Consider the following 15,851-nt stretch of genomic DNA (forward strand, 5'->3'; position numbering starts at 1 on the left):
GCTGGCAGACTGAATACATCACATTGCCTCAAACCTGCCAAGGCAAGCGTTATGTGCTCACAATGGTAGAAGCCATCTCTGGATGGTTGGGGACCTACCCTGTACCTCACGCTACTGCCTGTAACACCATTCTGGGCTTTGAAAAGCAAGTCCTTTAGAGGCATGCTATCCCTGAGAGAATTGAGTCTGACAAAGGAACTCATTTCAAGAACAACTTTATAAACACCTGAGCTAGGGAGCATGACATTGAGTAGGAATGCCATATTCCTTATCATGCACCAGCTGCTGGCAAAGTGGAGTGGTGCAACGGTCTTCTAAAAACAACCTTGAAAGCCCTGGGTGGAAGGACTTTCAAAAATTGGGAGCTGCATTTAGCAAAGGCTACATGGTTAGTTAACACTCAAGGTTCCACCAATTGAGCTGACCCTGCCCAATCTGAACCCCTGTGTACAACAGACGGGGATACAATTTCGATGATACACGAGAGGTATGCTAGGAAAAACTGTTTGGATTAATTCTACCTTGAGCAAAAGACAAACCCATCCATGGGGCTGTCTTTGCTCAGGGACCAGGTTGTACCTGGTGAGTGATGCAGAAGGATGGAGAGACACGATGTGTACCTCAAGGGGACCCTGTTTTGTGGTTAGCCGCCTGTCACACTGTGCCTGTATCTAGATCTAGACATATATATATATATATAATTAGGGTAATGCACGTATGTATATAGTTTAAAAGTTTAAATTTGTTGTAACATGTTGGTATGGGAAAATATTCAGGGTGGATAATGTTGGAGATTAGGTTGTTTTTTTTTTTCTCAGGGATTTTTCTCCCATTTGTTTCCTAAGAGATGATAAAGACCGGTACTTAAGAGAACAAAAGATGTGACCAGGAGGAGAAGGAGGGTGAAGGGTGCAGCTGCCTACTCTCATAGCTCGTGGTTTTCTCTTGGGAAGGGCAGAGATACCACAAGATTTTGTCTGGGGGTGAAGGGCTGGGCTCCCCCTCTCTCTGGGGATCAGAGTGGAGACAGGTAGGGTTTGGTGCCGGACCACTGCTGCCCGGAGGATTTGCTGTCACTGCAGAGCTTTTGTCACAGAATTCACAGAATCACAAGGTTGGAAGAGACCTTAAAGATCATCGAGTCCAACCTGTTCCCTGACACCTCAACTAAGCCATGGCACTGAGTGCCACATCCAATCTTTTTTCAAACACATCCAGGGATGGTGACTCCACCACCTCCCTGGGCAGACCATTCCAGAACTTTATCACCCTTTCTGTAAAAAACCTTTTCCTAATATCCAACCTATATTTCCCTTGATGTAGCTTGAGACTGTGTCCTCTGGTTCTGTCAGTTGCTGCCTGGTGAAAGAGACCAACCCCTACCTGACTACAATCACTGTTGGGATCGATGAAAGTTTGACAAGAAAGTCTCAAAGATATGTATGCTATGTATGCTTGGCAAAAAGATTTTTGAATGTAGAATCCGAAGAAGGAATAGAAATGAAAGCAAGTTTTGATATAGAAGAATAATAGATGGGTAAATTGACAATTGTTGAGCCAGTCTTGCTGGACAACTAAGAAGGCAAAGGTTATGTCAAGATGGAAAGAGGCTTTATGACTTAGAGCAAAGGATAAGCTGACCACAAAAAAAAAGATGTTTTTACCAAGCAGAAAGATAGCACAGGCAAACAAGACTGCCAATGCTGCAAGTAGAAAAAAGGTCTCAGAGTTTTCCACTGCTAGAAAACTGAAAAACAACTTCTAGCTTAAACTGTAATGTACTAACTTTTAGTGATTGGAGAATAGTAACATGAATATGGCAATTATAGTAGTTATGATAGGCTATAGGTAAAATTTAAGGTATAGATTGGTTCTTCTGTATTAACATGCTCAGCAAAGAAAAGTATATAATGCAATGTAACCAAAACTAAAGGGTCTTCAGGCTTGTCTATAGCTGGAGCTGACAGCTGTAGGTGCAGGCTCTGTCACCTACAACCCTGGAGTGCTGTAACATCTTGGATACAATAAATTGCATTTGGAAGAGCCACCTGAAGTCCCACATCTCTCATTGAGGCTCTTACTAACCACCTTTCAGGAAGTTGTAGAGAGTGATAAGGTTACCTCTGAGTCCTCTTTTCTCCAGGCTAAACAACCCCAGCTCCCTCAGTCGTTCCTCATATGGCTTGTGTTCCAAACCCCTCACCAGCCTTGTTGCCCTCCTCTGGACACGCTCAAGCGTCTCAACGTCCTTACTAAACTGAAGGGCCTAGAACTGGACACAGTACACAAGGTGCGGCCTCACCAGTGCCGAGTATAGGGGAAGGATGACCTCCCTGGTCCTGCTGGCCACACTATTCCTGATACAGGCCAGGATGCCATTGGCCTTCTTGGCCACCATGGCACACTGCTGGCTCATGTTCAGCAGCTGTCGACCAGTACCCCCAGGTCCCTTTCTGCCTGGGCACTGTCCAGCCACACCGTCCCCAGCTTATAACATTGCAGGGGGTTATTGCGGCCAAAATGCAGGACTCGGTACTTGGATTTATTAAACTTCATCCTGTGAGACTCAGCCCATCCATTTACCGTTCCAAGTCTCTCTGCAGAGCCCTCCTACCCTCGAACAGATCGACACACAATCCTAGCTTAGTGTCATCTGCAAACTTACTAATGAAAGACTCAATCCCTTCATCCATGTCATCAATAAAGATAGTAAACAAAACTGGCCCCAGCACAGACCCCTGAGGGACACCACTGGTAACTGGCTGCCAGCTGGATGCAGCACCGTTCACCACCACTCTCTGGGCCCTGCTATCCAGCCAGTTCTTAACCCAGCAGAGTGCCCCTGTCCATGGCATGGGCCGCCAGCTTTTCCAGGAGTATGCTGTGGGGGACAGTGTCAAAGGCCTTGCTGAAGTCCAGGTACACAACATCAACAGACTTTCCTGCATCCGCCAGTCAGACAATTCTCTCTCTCAGTTTTTTTCCTGGAGAAGCACAGAGAGAAGAAGAGAAAACAATTCTTATCTCTACTTGCTGCTCCTGTTGTTTTTGCACATGTGGAATGTGTTAGGAAGATTGTTTACCTGAAGGGAGTTCCTAATTGGATTCTGGTGATGGTTGTTTATAATAATTGGCCGATTGGGTCAAAGCTGTATCCTGGCTGTCTTGAGACAGTCATGAGTTTTCTTTAGTATGTAATTTAGTATTCTTTGTAGTATAGTATTCTTTATATAGTATAGTATAATGTAATATAATATAGATTTAATAAAGCAATTGTTCAACCTTCTGAATCAATGGAGTCAGATGCCAATCATTCCCTTTGTCTGGGTTACCCTGCATTCTTCGATAAAATACGACCTACCCCTCCTAAACCCATGCTGGCTAGGTCTAATACCCTGGCCATCCTGTAGGTTTTGTGTGATGGCACTCAATATAAACTGCTCCATGACCTTACCAGGTACAGAGGTCAGGCTACCTGGCCTATAATTGCCAGGATCCTCCTTCCCACCCTTTTTATGCAAGGGCGTCACATTGGCGAACTTTCAGTTATCTGGAACCTCACCAGTGAGACAGGACTGCTGGTAAATGATGGAGAGCAGCTTTGAAAGCTCATCTGCCAGCTCCCTCAACACCCTGGGATGAATCCCATCTGGTTCCACAGATTTATGAATATCCAAGCGGCTCAGCAGTTCTCTGACTGCCTCCTCTTGGATAATGGGGGGACCATTCTGCTCCCTAATATCACTGAGCAACCCAAGAGGACAGTTATCCAGAAGGCAAGTCTTCTCACTAAAAACTGAGACAAAGAAGGCGTTAAGCACATCTGCCTTCTTTTCATCTGCAGTTATAGAGTTCCCTTCTGCATCTAATAAAGAACAAAGGTTGGCCTTGCCCTTCCTTTTACCATTAATATATTTTTTTACACATTTTTTGTTATCCTTTACAAAACTCGCCATTTTAATTTCAAACTGAGCTTTAGTCTCCCTATTTTTTTTCTACATACTCTAGCAGCCCTCTTAAATACTACCTGAGAAACCCGACCCTTCTTCCAAAGATAATACATCCTTTTTTTATTCCTGAGTTTCTCCAAAACCTCCTTGCCCATCCAGGCTGGACATTTGCCTCGTCGACTTGTCTTTCAGCACACAGGGACAGTCTGTTCCTGTGCCCTGAAGATCTCTATTTTCAAGCACACCTACCTTTCCTGGACTCCCTTATTTTTAAGGACTAATTCCCAAGGAACTCTCTGAATAAGTCTCCTAAGCAGGCCAAAGTCTGCCCTCCAAAAGTCCAATGCAAAAGTCTTATTAATGTTCCTCTTGACTTCACCAAATATTGAGAATTTTACAATTTCATGATCACTATGCCCCAAGTGGCCTCCAACCACCACATCTTCCACGAGCCCATCTATATTTGTAAACAACAGGTCTAACATAGTCCTTCCCCTGGTGGGCTCACCCACCAGCTGTGACAAAAAGTTGTCCTCCACACACACTAAAATTTTCCTAGACTGCCTCTTCTCAGCTGTATTGAGTTCCCAACAAATGTCCGGCAGGTTGAAATCAGCAACAAGAACAAGGGCTGATGATCCAGAAACATTCTCTAACTGCTTATAGAATGAATTGTCCACCACTTCTTCCTGGTTGGGTGGACAATAACAGACTCCCAGTAGGATGTCAGCCTTGTTGGCCTTCCCCTTAATTCTTATCCATAGGCATTCAACTTCATTGTCATTAGTTTCAATACATATGGCATCAAAATCCTCCCTAATATAAAGGGCCACTTCTCCACTACTTCTCCCTTTCCTATCTTCCCTGAAGAGCTTGTAGCCATCCAGTGCAGTGCTCCAACCATGTGAGTCATCCCATCACGTTTCTGTGATGGCAATTACATCATAGCTTTGCTGCTGCACCATGGCTTCCAGCTCTTCTTGTTTATTACCCATGCATCGTCCATTAGTATACATGCACTTCAGCTCAGCTGCTGATTTCACCCCTAACTCTGCTTCTGGAGAGCCCAGCTGAATCCCCTTACCCCTTCAAACCTATTTTAAAGCCCTCTCAACAAGTTCTGACAGTGCACAAGCTAAAATCCTTTTGCCCTTAACAGAGAGATGGAGCCCATCATGTTCCAGTAGGCCAGGTGCCGTAAAAGTTGACCCATGATCAAAGAATCCAAAATTCTGCTGATGGCACCAACCTTTGAGCCACTTACTGATAATGTGTGCTCTCCTATTCCTTCCACTGTTTTTCTCAGCCAGCAAAGGGACTGAGGAAAAGACTACCTGTACCCCTGTTCTATCAACTACTTGTCCCAGTGCCTTAAAGTCCCTTTTAATTGCCCTGACACTCCTCTTTTCAATCTCATCATTGCCAGCCTGGAGTGTCACCAGTGGGTAATAATCAGAGGGCTGAACCAGCCCAGAAAATCTCTCAATGATATCCTGTACCCGGGCCCCAGGGATGCAGTAGACCTCTCTGTGGGGTGGGTCCGGTCAACATATGGGGCCCTCTGTTCCCCTCAGAATGGAATTGCTCACCATGATTACTCTTCTTTCCTTTTTGATGTTAGAGGTGGTAATCCTTCTCACAGATGAATCCTAATTGGGAGGCTCACTAGGCAGATAATTTTCTTCTTAATCATCTGGCTGACTCTCTGGATCCAGGGGTTCATAGCTATTCTGAAGTGGCATCTGGTTTGGGAGTGGGGGTCGGGAGGAATTCTTAATATTACCTCCTCGAGTAGATACCCACTTCCACTCCCCTTTGTTATAGATAGATAATGAGATGATTGCCTTTTGCAATTAAGGGATTAATATTGTGTGAATATTAAGAGAAGCTTAATTGATGTATAGTTATGTTATTGTAATTTAAATGTCCTCTGTTCTCCCCATAATTCCCTTCACCCCCCCCCCTCCCCCCATATTGTTTCTATCAGACAGCCTGGATTGTCTGGGACAGGTAGAAAGAGGGTGTGCACATGTGCCCCTTACATGAGGCAGTTGGGAATGGAAAAGAATGGAAAAGCTTGTATCTGGGCGGGGGGGGGGGGGGGGGGGGGAGGAAGTGGGGTGCAGCATGACAACATGTGACCCTCCAGTCAAGTTGCAAGAAAGTAGTCTTCTCCTCCACCAATAAACAGCAATGAAGAGTTGACTGACAGACTTTGGGAGGGGCCTGGGTTGGCTTATGCAACCCCCAGGAGTATAAAAGACTAAGCATCCATCTTGAAGAGGAGCCAGCCATGTGGTAGGCAGCCATGAGGGTAGTTCCAGGCCTGTTTTTCCTTATTTAGTCCTTTTGTTGTATTTTTGTTAAGGTTTAATCAACTCTTTAAATTTTTTAAGCAAGTTTCTCACACCTTCATCTATCAGTTGTCCTTCTATTGTCTGACAGTGAGAGGCATAGGAATCCTTGGACTCTTGGTCGGCCTCCCTCAAGGATGGAAGGGCTGAACTCCACCAATCTACTTCTCTTTCACTTTCCCTGATACTCCTTAGTCTTTCAACTTCCTCTCTAAGCTCGGCCACCAGTGAAAGGAGATCGTTCGCCTATTTACACCACAGGCAGGTTTCCTCTGCAACGCCCCCTGAAACCACTGATAAACTCAACCAGTCCACACAGGAATGGGTCTGGACAAACACATCCTTTTTGGAGGGTTCCATCTGCTTACATACACTCCTACTAACTACAGTTTTTGATTGCGTACAAACCATTACTACCAGAAATGCTAAAACCTACTAACCAACAGAAATAGTGCGCACAACACACAGTAAACCTTACTAGCAAGAAACCCTACAACCCTGCCTGCGTGAACTGCCTCACAAACTGCCATGACACACCCTCAGAGACATGCCACACCCCTGTTTGCCCGCTCCTGTTCTCTGCGCTCCCTAGAGGCCTCTTTTAATCAGCCTGCTACTCAGTGACGGAGGAAGCCCTACCCCAGACCTTGTGACCCTCAAGCACAAGCAACACATCTGCTCAACCTTCTCACAAGTAGCCACTCAGCAATGGGGGAAGCCCCAATCTGGGCTCTCACTGCTTCTCCTACCATGAGTGAGCATTTGCTCCTAAGAGCAGCTGTTGAACTGGGACCTTATTAACACTTGACCTCACTGGAAAAGGGCCCTCACCATCTGCTCCAGTGCCCCAGAGGAAAACCCGGGACCCCTCTCTCCTCCCCTCCTCTGAGGGAGCCTCACCCAGCTGCTTGTGGGAGCCTGGCTGTCACTGCCCATCCCTGCTGTCTTCTGCCACTGCTTCAGGGTTTTTTGCTACACTTTAATGCAATACCTCATGTCTATCCAACCCCTCATTGTTCCTGCTATGGCTGCAGAATTTCTGTTACATTATGTTGGCCACCCTGGGATCTGCTTGTCTCTGCTGTTACAGCCTGCTGCTCCAAGGTTCCTGCTACAGTCCATTCTGCCATGCAGAGGGGCACTGGGATCAGCTGCCCTTGTGGGTTTGTAAAGGAAGCCCCTTTTCTATCCCTCCCACCAGCTCGCCCACCCTTACACACGTGGAGACAGGTGGCTGAGCTCACGCCACAGCGCCCCCTGCAGCTGCGGAGGAGTCATTGCACCTGCCCTGCTCAGCTAGGAGCCAACAGTGCCCCTGCCAGCCGTGACCATAACTACACCAAAGGGGAAAGTGCTTGACAGCTGAGAGAAGGCTGTTATTGGGTTTCTGTTTTTGCTTGTGGTTGCTGCTGTTGTTTTTGTTTGTTTGCCTTGTCATATATATATATTTATTCTAGTAAATAACTGTTATTCCTTTTCCCATATCTTTGCCTGAAAGCCCCATATTTTCAAAGTTATAATAATTTCTAGGGAAGGGGGTCATATTTTCCATTCCAAGGGAGGTTCCCGCCTTCCTTGGCAGGGACCTGTCTTTCAGACCAAGACAATCTACCAGGGAAAGGGGCTGCCCTTGAGCTGAACCCCACAAAATGGCAGTCTAGCTTCCCATCCCTACCCAACTAATTCTTCTAATGCCACTCATACTGCTTTAGGAGGAGACAGTCCTCCCTGCCACTTTTTCCAATTCCAGTCAGACAGAAATAAGCTATCCACAGCTTGGTTCATCAGAAACACACACAGATTTCAGGTGATGTTATATTATTAATAATTTATACTTTAAAAAGAAAAAGTTCTCAAGAAGGCAAAGGGAAAGGAAGGAAGTAAGAAAGAAAAACATACACAAGTAAAGGAAGGGAGTAAAAGGGACAACAATCAGACTTTCAATGGGAATGTCCAAAAATAACACAAACAAGATTTCCCTGCCATCTTCTCTGATCCTCTCTGAATGACTTTGTTTTGAGTTACAATGTAAAGTGTAACCAAAGTATGTATTCTACCACCAACTACATCATCTTCTGATGAACTGTTAATGGTAGGTAGTTTGTAACAGCTGCATACTCCACCCATAAGCAGGGTATAGTGGTTTTTTTGTATTCATGTGATAACTACACCCAGCCTAAAGGGGGTCATCTCTGCCAATGGGCCATCAAGGACTCCCCAAAATATCCTATGACTCATTGGATTACATAATTCCATTGTCAAACTCCCCACCCTGGGGGAGGTATTGAACATTCCTGCCTGGATTTTAGGGTATATAATCTTGAGGTTTAGGGATTTACAGCCACCACCACTGGACATCTGGGGTAGAACCAGACTTTCTTCAGGACCACTGCTTTCAACCACCACTTCAACAGCACTGCTACCGCTGCTTAATCGGATGGCAACTACCACCCTGGCCAACCAGATATCAGGTTGTCCTCGGACTTTGTGGTTTTAAGCCAGTTTTTCTTAATTTATTGCATTTATTGTAATCTTTCCATTAAATTGTAACTCTGACTTAAACATCTCTTGCAAGGTATTTGTGTGAGGTTAATTCCTCCCACTCAATAAGGTTTAAAGGTGAGTTTTACTGAACCTAAAAGGAACAGAGGAATGTTTGTCATGTTTTGTCCCAGCCTCCTGCTGAGAGCAGGTTTGCCCCTGAGCAGGCTGCACGGGCCGGATAGCTCAGTCCTCTTTTGGGGACAGAGTGCCTGAAACCCAAGCCCCTCTCAGCCACTGGCAACCTTTAGCAAGCATAAGGGATATCAGCTCTTTAGTGATTCTCAGCTCTTTTGAGTTCAGCTCTTTTGCTTGCTAAGGCACCACTGGCCGGCGGGCAGACGCAGAGAGAGAGAGAAGGCTGCTCCGGAGTTCCACAGCGATGGCTTTATTGAAGGTCTGTGAAGGGTTCCAGCGACGGCTATGCTAACCAGAATGGGCTAAAACATCCCATTATATAGGGTATAGGGGGATCCAAAATTGTCCAATAGCAGGGGTTAAGGAGATGTGACCTATGGGCTTACAGAGAGATAAGCAAGGGTCTGAAAGGCAGAAGACAGGGGCTTCTTTGCTATTTCACCATGACTTGGCATTTCCTATCTTTAAGCCTCTGCTCTCCACGGGGCCCTAGCAAGCCCATGGTCTGCTACAGCATTTTTCACTTTTTTCTTTGATTTTCCATTGTCATATTAAAAAAAAAGATGTCTAAAGGGAATGATGGGAAACTACACTTTTAAGTCCTTCACAACTAAATACAGTGCTGGGATGCAGAGACCTCAGTGAATGGCAAAAAACCAATTTTGCTTGGGTTTTTTTTTTTGTTATTGGTTGTTTGTTTGGGTTTTTTTAAGATTGTCTCCTGACAAACCTAAGAAACAAAACCCAAATGTTTAAATCCACACTTCTTTGTTGCTCTCTATTCCCTCTGCTACTGCTATATTTTTATATGCCAGTAGCACACCTTTACAAGCACTGATAAAGGGGTTTTTTTCTCTTTTTTTCTTTAAAAACATCCAAAGCCTAAAGTATTTGAAGAAAAAAGATTTGTCCCTTCCAATCTCCCCACTGCCATCCCTGCTTCCGCCTCCTCCCTGGCAGTGCTGGGACAAGAGAGGAAGGGACTGGGGTGAGGTGGGGGACAGACACCCAAACTGTGAAGTAGAGATCATGGGTAATCTGCCAGGAAGGAGCCCACATGTGAGAGCTTTGGGCCACCTGCCAGCCACATGCCATGGTGGGTGAGCATTGCTGGTCTGCCTCTCCCATCAGATCTGGGAAAAGGTAACCGGGAAGACCTGTGCTGGGTTTGGCTGGGGTAGAGTTAATTTTCTTCCCAGTGGCTAGTTTAGGGCTGTGTTTCAGATTTCTGCTGAACACAGGGCTTATAATATAGAGATGTTTATGTCATTGCTGAGGAGGGCTTACACAAAGCCATGATCTTTTCTGCTTTTTGTACTGCCACACTGGCAAGGGGGTTGAGGGTGCATGGGAGTTTGTGAGGAGACACAGCCAGGACTAGCGATCCCAACTGACCAAAGGGATATTCCAGACCGTATGACATCATGCTCAGTATATAAAGAAGGGCAAGAGGGAGGATGATGTTCGAAGTGATGGTGTTTGTCTTTCCAAGTAACATGTGATGGGGCCCTGCTCCAACACACTTGACATACTTTCTGATTCCTTTGCCACTCTCAAGAACTAAATTTGGTTGCGCTGTTCATTCTTTGGGTTTGTTTATTTATTTATGGACCTTTATTCTATCTGTGCTTCTTGTTGAGTCTGTTTCAGGTCAACTTTTATCTGAGTTTTCACTCAAGTGGCAAGACCACAGGCAGGCAGTGAAGATGCAGATGAGCAAAGGAGACTTTAAGGGAGAGCATAAAGGATTTTGACTTTTTCTAAGCAGAGATTACATATGGGTTTTAAACAAGGGGCCTCCCTTCCCAGCTGACAGCAGCAGCTGAAGCTTCTGACTTGCTCACAGAGTGGCAGGGAATTGAATCAAAAAGAAGAAAGAGGACAGCCCTTCCTTGGGGAGTAGGAAGCAGCATATGAGCTATTCTAAAATCCCTGCAAATACTGGCTTGGTTTTAGGTCAGGTTCTCCTTTCCCCTTCTGGTCTGTGTGCTTCCCCCCTCTCCTCTCAAAACAAAAGGGAAATAGGTAGTTTTAAAAAATCTTCTGAAAGCCAACCCGGCAGATGGTTCTTTCCATGCTGGGGAGGGAACAAAAAGAAAAACCTGACAGGATACACATCACTGAGATGTGACAAAGATGGCTATGGTGGCTGGCCTCTGACTCAGGAAATTCACATAGGCCTATTAAACCATGTCACCAAGATGGACAGAGTCAACTTATATCTCCAGCATGCAGCTGCTGTACCCCACAGGCTCATGCTAAGTTTTATTAGCTTAGGTCAGGCCACATAGACTGAAATAAATACGAAGTTTCTCTATATTTCCATCCTACCTTTTCAGCACCTTAGGACAATCCCTCATGCTAACATCTTAGTAGGTAGAAGTGAAGTCCAGAAGCCAAAATCACAATGTAACAGTAAAAGGCTTCTTTAGACAGTAATTAGTAACTGTCCTTCTTCAGTTAAGTCTTATGTACACATCAGTAATATGAATTCCAGCAGATGCAGAAAGTCAAGGGTAAGTCACTGTCAGTCCTTCTATTGCACTCAAATGCTTCAGGTTAAGGATCTGGCTATCACAAGCTGCTCTCCCTTTTCTTTAAAATATCCTCTTCCCTCTATATGACATCATAGACAAATTACCACTCTCTTCAAGGGTGCTCCAAGCAGACCCAAGGACTCCACATCCCAAGTTGCCTCCAAGGATGAATCATGACTTGGCTACCTGCCATGGCTGCCAAGCAAAGTACAGGGGGCAGCAAAAGATGTGCTGCCATCTTGCAGAGCTGCCTCGTGCTTCACAAATTCCCACAGAGCACATTGGCAGTTGCTGTCCCCGAGTGACTAGCAGCAGCTCCTGCCCATGCCCAGAGTTGATGACCTAAGGACAGATCAATCTCTCCCCATCATGCTCTTCCCAGGTCCTCTTGTGATTAGTGTGTGTCACAAGAGGAAGCAGGCTTCCCCCCCCCACACTCCCCTTCAAATTAGGAATATAATACAAGTAATCAAGTAATGCTATGGAATTAAGAGAGAGAAAAGGCTGGAGGGAATTAATCCTAATGATTACATAAATTATTGAAGAAAAGTATACCATGGAAAGCAGGATGGGTTTGAGAAGAATTCTCAGCTGAGTGCTGGTGAATGCAACGTCAGAAAATGGGCAGGACAAATTAATTATCCCCATCTAACCTGCACATATATGTGGTATAAGAAATAAAATACATCATCAATCCAGTACCATGAGTTCCCAGTGGAAGATGCAACAAAACAAGTGTCTTCAAGCTCACCACTAATACAGATTAGGAAGGAGACTGATGTAAAGACTGTCCCTGCAGCTGAAAAGACATTGGTGGGAGGCAGAAATGAGAGATGATCAAACACCTGCTAGTGCTGCTCCTCCTCACTGGAATACTATCTGCCTCAGGTTTATTTTTCTTAGTCTTAGATTTCATCAAATTACCCACCTGTGAATACAGCAAGTGTCACCGTCATATTTTCTGAAAAATCTCTTTGCCCAGGATTCTTCTCCTGGGAAGCTGAGAAGCCTCAGAGAAAAAGGGAAACAAGATTAACTCATTTGCTTCTCCTGTGTTTTGCTGCTTTTGAATGTGGTTGAAGATTGTTTATCCAACATGTGATTTGTTTTTACTTATTGGCCAATAACGGCCAAGCTGTGTCAGACTCTGGAGAGAGAGTCACAAGTTTTCTTTAGTATCTTTTAGCCTTCTGTCTGTATCCTTTCTGTATTCTTTAGTATAGTTGAGTATAGTTTTAGTACAGTATTCTTTAATATAATATAGATCATAAAATAATAAATTATCCTTCTAAGAACATGGAGTCAGATTCATTATTCCTCCCTTCGATGGGGGTCTCAGAAAATACCACAAGCAAGTACCTACCAACCCATCATTCATTTAGGTGGAGCTGCCTAGGCCAGCACAATATTTTAGCATATACTGGAGTGCAGAGGAGAGTACTGAAAAAAGTCCACTTAGAAATAAGTTGTACTAGTTTGAAAGCCAACCAGTGGGAGATCCCAAGTCAGAAATACAATTTAATAGGAAAATTAAAATAAATGCAATAGTACAGAAACACTGACAGAGTCAAGATACAACCTGACACCGTTTTTCAGGGTGGTGCTAGCAGTCCCATTAAATGGTGGCTGCAGTCCTCTTGAAGTGATAGATGTGGTTCTGTTGAAGAGGTGATCCTGTAGAAGGGTCTGGTCTTCCTCTGAAGGTCCAGTGGTGGTGATGTAGCTCTTGTTCTCTGGGAATCCAGTAGGTAAGGCTGCCCGTGATGTTCCACATCTCAGATTATATCCAGGTAGGAATGCTTGGTTCCTCCCCCTGGGCAAAGCATCTCACAATGGGATGATGGATGATGTAATTTCATGAGTCATGAAGTGAGACTTGATGACCAATTAACAGAAGATATCTGCACACAGAGGGAGTTATCAGGGATGAGTCATGGAAGAGATAAAGAACACTGCCCCACCTGAATTTAACAGTTTATGGAGATGATAATTGAATTCTTTCTTTTGGTTGCATTTTACATTGTAACCCAAGACATTAATGTAGGCTCTACCTCAGAGGTATGAGAAGACTATTTCCTATGTGTCTTCCTGGGAAACACTTGCAAAGTGTGTTACAGAAATGCCTTTTCACAGAAGTACCAGGTGGGGAACCAGCAACGTTGCCGCGCAGAGAAGCAAGGGCATGATCAGTGGCGACACATTGAACATCCACTTCTCAGCCTTCTCCTCCTCAGAGCCATCAGCAAGGACAGTGGGGCCATGGCCTCTAGTTCATTTGCTTGTGACCCTATGTTCCTCTGGAGAGGAGGAGTGTTGGGCAAGGCAAAATTATCTGTAAATCCCCTTGGGGCTGATTCCCGTCTGAGCAGTGCAGATGGAGACTGCCTCTCAGGAAGCTAGGATGCTGCAAAGTGATGAAATTCCTCAGTGAACCACCCAGTTTTAAAGTGGTACAGTTGTTGTAACACAGATGTCAATAGAAGATACCATCTCTCTACAAACCTTGCCATGCAGGTGAGACAGAGCCATGAGAAACTGATGAGAAGGTAATGAGTCCTCCAGTAGATATTCTTCATTCCACTCTTACCATACTTTGGGGTTTACAGACCATTAAGGGACTTAAGGGCCTCTAGGTTGACTAATTGAATGTTGGCCCCAAAAATTCACCCTTCTCATCTCTGCATCCAGCCCTAACTCTTCCCTGAGATAAATTTTCTTTTAAAGCTAGCAGTGAAGATACAGAGAGTTAGTTTTGAAACAAATTCACCAGTTTCAATGACAAATAAAAGAGAATTGGCTTTCAGAAGGGCTATGCACCCAATGCTTGAAGATCCGGCCACCACCTGGGAGACTCAGTTGTGTCATGGTAAAGCAACCAGAGCTCAGTGAAAAAGGTCTGTCACCCTGGCCTGCAACAGGTTCCTTGTGTGAGTCACTTAATCTTATTATTCTATTTCACATTCTGTACTAAGAAACAAGATGGTTTCATTTCTCCTTTTATTTCTACAGTTTGTGAACTTGTTGCAGGAGGACAGGCTCTCCTGATGTCTTCATATAAGACCTAACAACAGTAAACATGGATGTACAATAAGAATGTGAGGCACCATCTTAAAATGAGCCAGGTAGAGACCCATTTAGTTCTGCAAACACAACTACAGTTGACTGTGTATCTTGAATGACCATGTCATCTTCAGCAATGCTACCTTCCACAGTGGCCACAGTCCAAGCCACATGTCAAATACATATTCTCATTTCTATAGTAAGACACTGTGATGGGTTGATGCTGGTCAAATGTCAGTGCGCCTATAAAAATCATTTATTCATTTTCCTCTGGTGTAGTTAAGGCAAAGTTGAAGTTTTCCAGAGTAGAAATCCATTTTGATTGAGGTGAAATGTATATATTTAAGTCTGTAGCTTGCTGTTTAGTCTGACTGCCTGTTCTCGTGAAGGGCCTGTGCTTAGAGGGACTGCTTCAGCCGAAGGACGAGATAAGGGGGGAGTGGGGGGCAGACAGAGCAAGGCAACCTGACCCAGGAGTTCTTTCTGATAAAGAAGAATTAGCAATTAGTGGCAAGTGTCACGCGAAATTAGTGGAATGAATATGTATGAACCTATTGTGAAATTGCATGCATATGTATTTGAGAGGGAGATAAAAGGGGATCTGATCTGGCGTTCCCAGAGGTACGCATGTCATTTTAGGGGAACGATTCCCACATGCGTCCAGCACTGTAATAAACATATCGGCTTTACAACTTTCACAAAAGTTGTGGAGTTTGTTTGCTTCAGCAAATCATAGTTAAGCAGAGAAGGGGGAAAGAAAACTCATGGGGTGACATAAGGATTAGGAGAAAAACACTAAGGGCAAAACAGGCTTAAAACTTTAAAAGGTATAAAGAAAAAATTTTTAACAGAATTAAAAGAGGATAATTAGAACTAAAAATAAACCATTAGAACACCTTTCCCCCACCCCCAGCCCTTCTTTCCTTCCTATCAACAGCGCAGGGAGACAAAACATGGGATTTTTAATCAGTTTGTCACTTCTAAAAATCTTTCTTCGGTTCACTTAGGGAGAAGAGTCTTTTGCTGTGCCATGGGGTCTTTCCTACAGGAAACAGTTCTCTGTGAACTTTTCCAACATGGTTTTAATTTTCACGGCTAAAAGTCCACCCGGAAATTGTTTGCAACGTGAAGTCCCTCCCACGGCTTGCAGTCTTCCCACAACTGCTTTTCGTGGGCCATTTAGCTTATATGGTGCAGTTTTTAAGGATGAGCTGTTCTAGTATAAAAGCAAGCGTCCTCTTCCTCTATCTCTGAAAGCAAGGGCTTTCTCT

At 44.5% G+C, this 15,851-nt stretch overlaps 1 protein-coding gene across 4 annotated transcripts in view; it reads right to left on the bottom strand.

The window, feature by feature from the left end:
• LOC136568519 (SET-binding protein-like) overlaps positions 1-15,851 on the bottom strand; it is a 237,074-nt gene that overhangs the window by 172,490 nt on the left and 48,733 nt on the right. Inside the window, exon 3 of one of the 4 annotated variants that reach the window (XM_066568529.1) lies at positions 13,026-13,421. The exons of the other annotated variants lie outside the window; for them this stretch is intronic. Coding sequence (XP_066424626.1) covers positions 13,383-13,421 — 39 coding nt within the window. The 3' untranslated portion in view covers positions 13,026-13,382. Of the gene's footprint in view, positions 1-13,025; positions 13,422-15,851 lie in introns of those variants that run through there. 4 annotated transcript variants of the gene reach the window in all.

The sequence above is a fragment of the Molothrus aeneus genome, chromosome W (assembly GCF_037042795.1).
Source record: "Molothrus aeneus isolate 106 chromosome W, BPBGC_Maene_1.0, whole genome shotgun sequence".
Classification (NCBI taxonomy): domain Eukaryota; kingdom Metazoa; phylum Chordata; class Aves; order Passeriformes; family Icteridae; genus Molothrus; species Molothrus aeneus.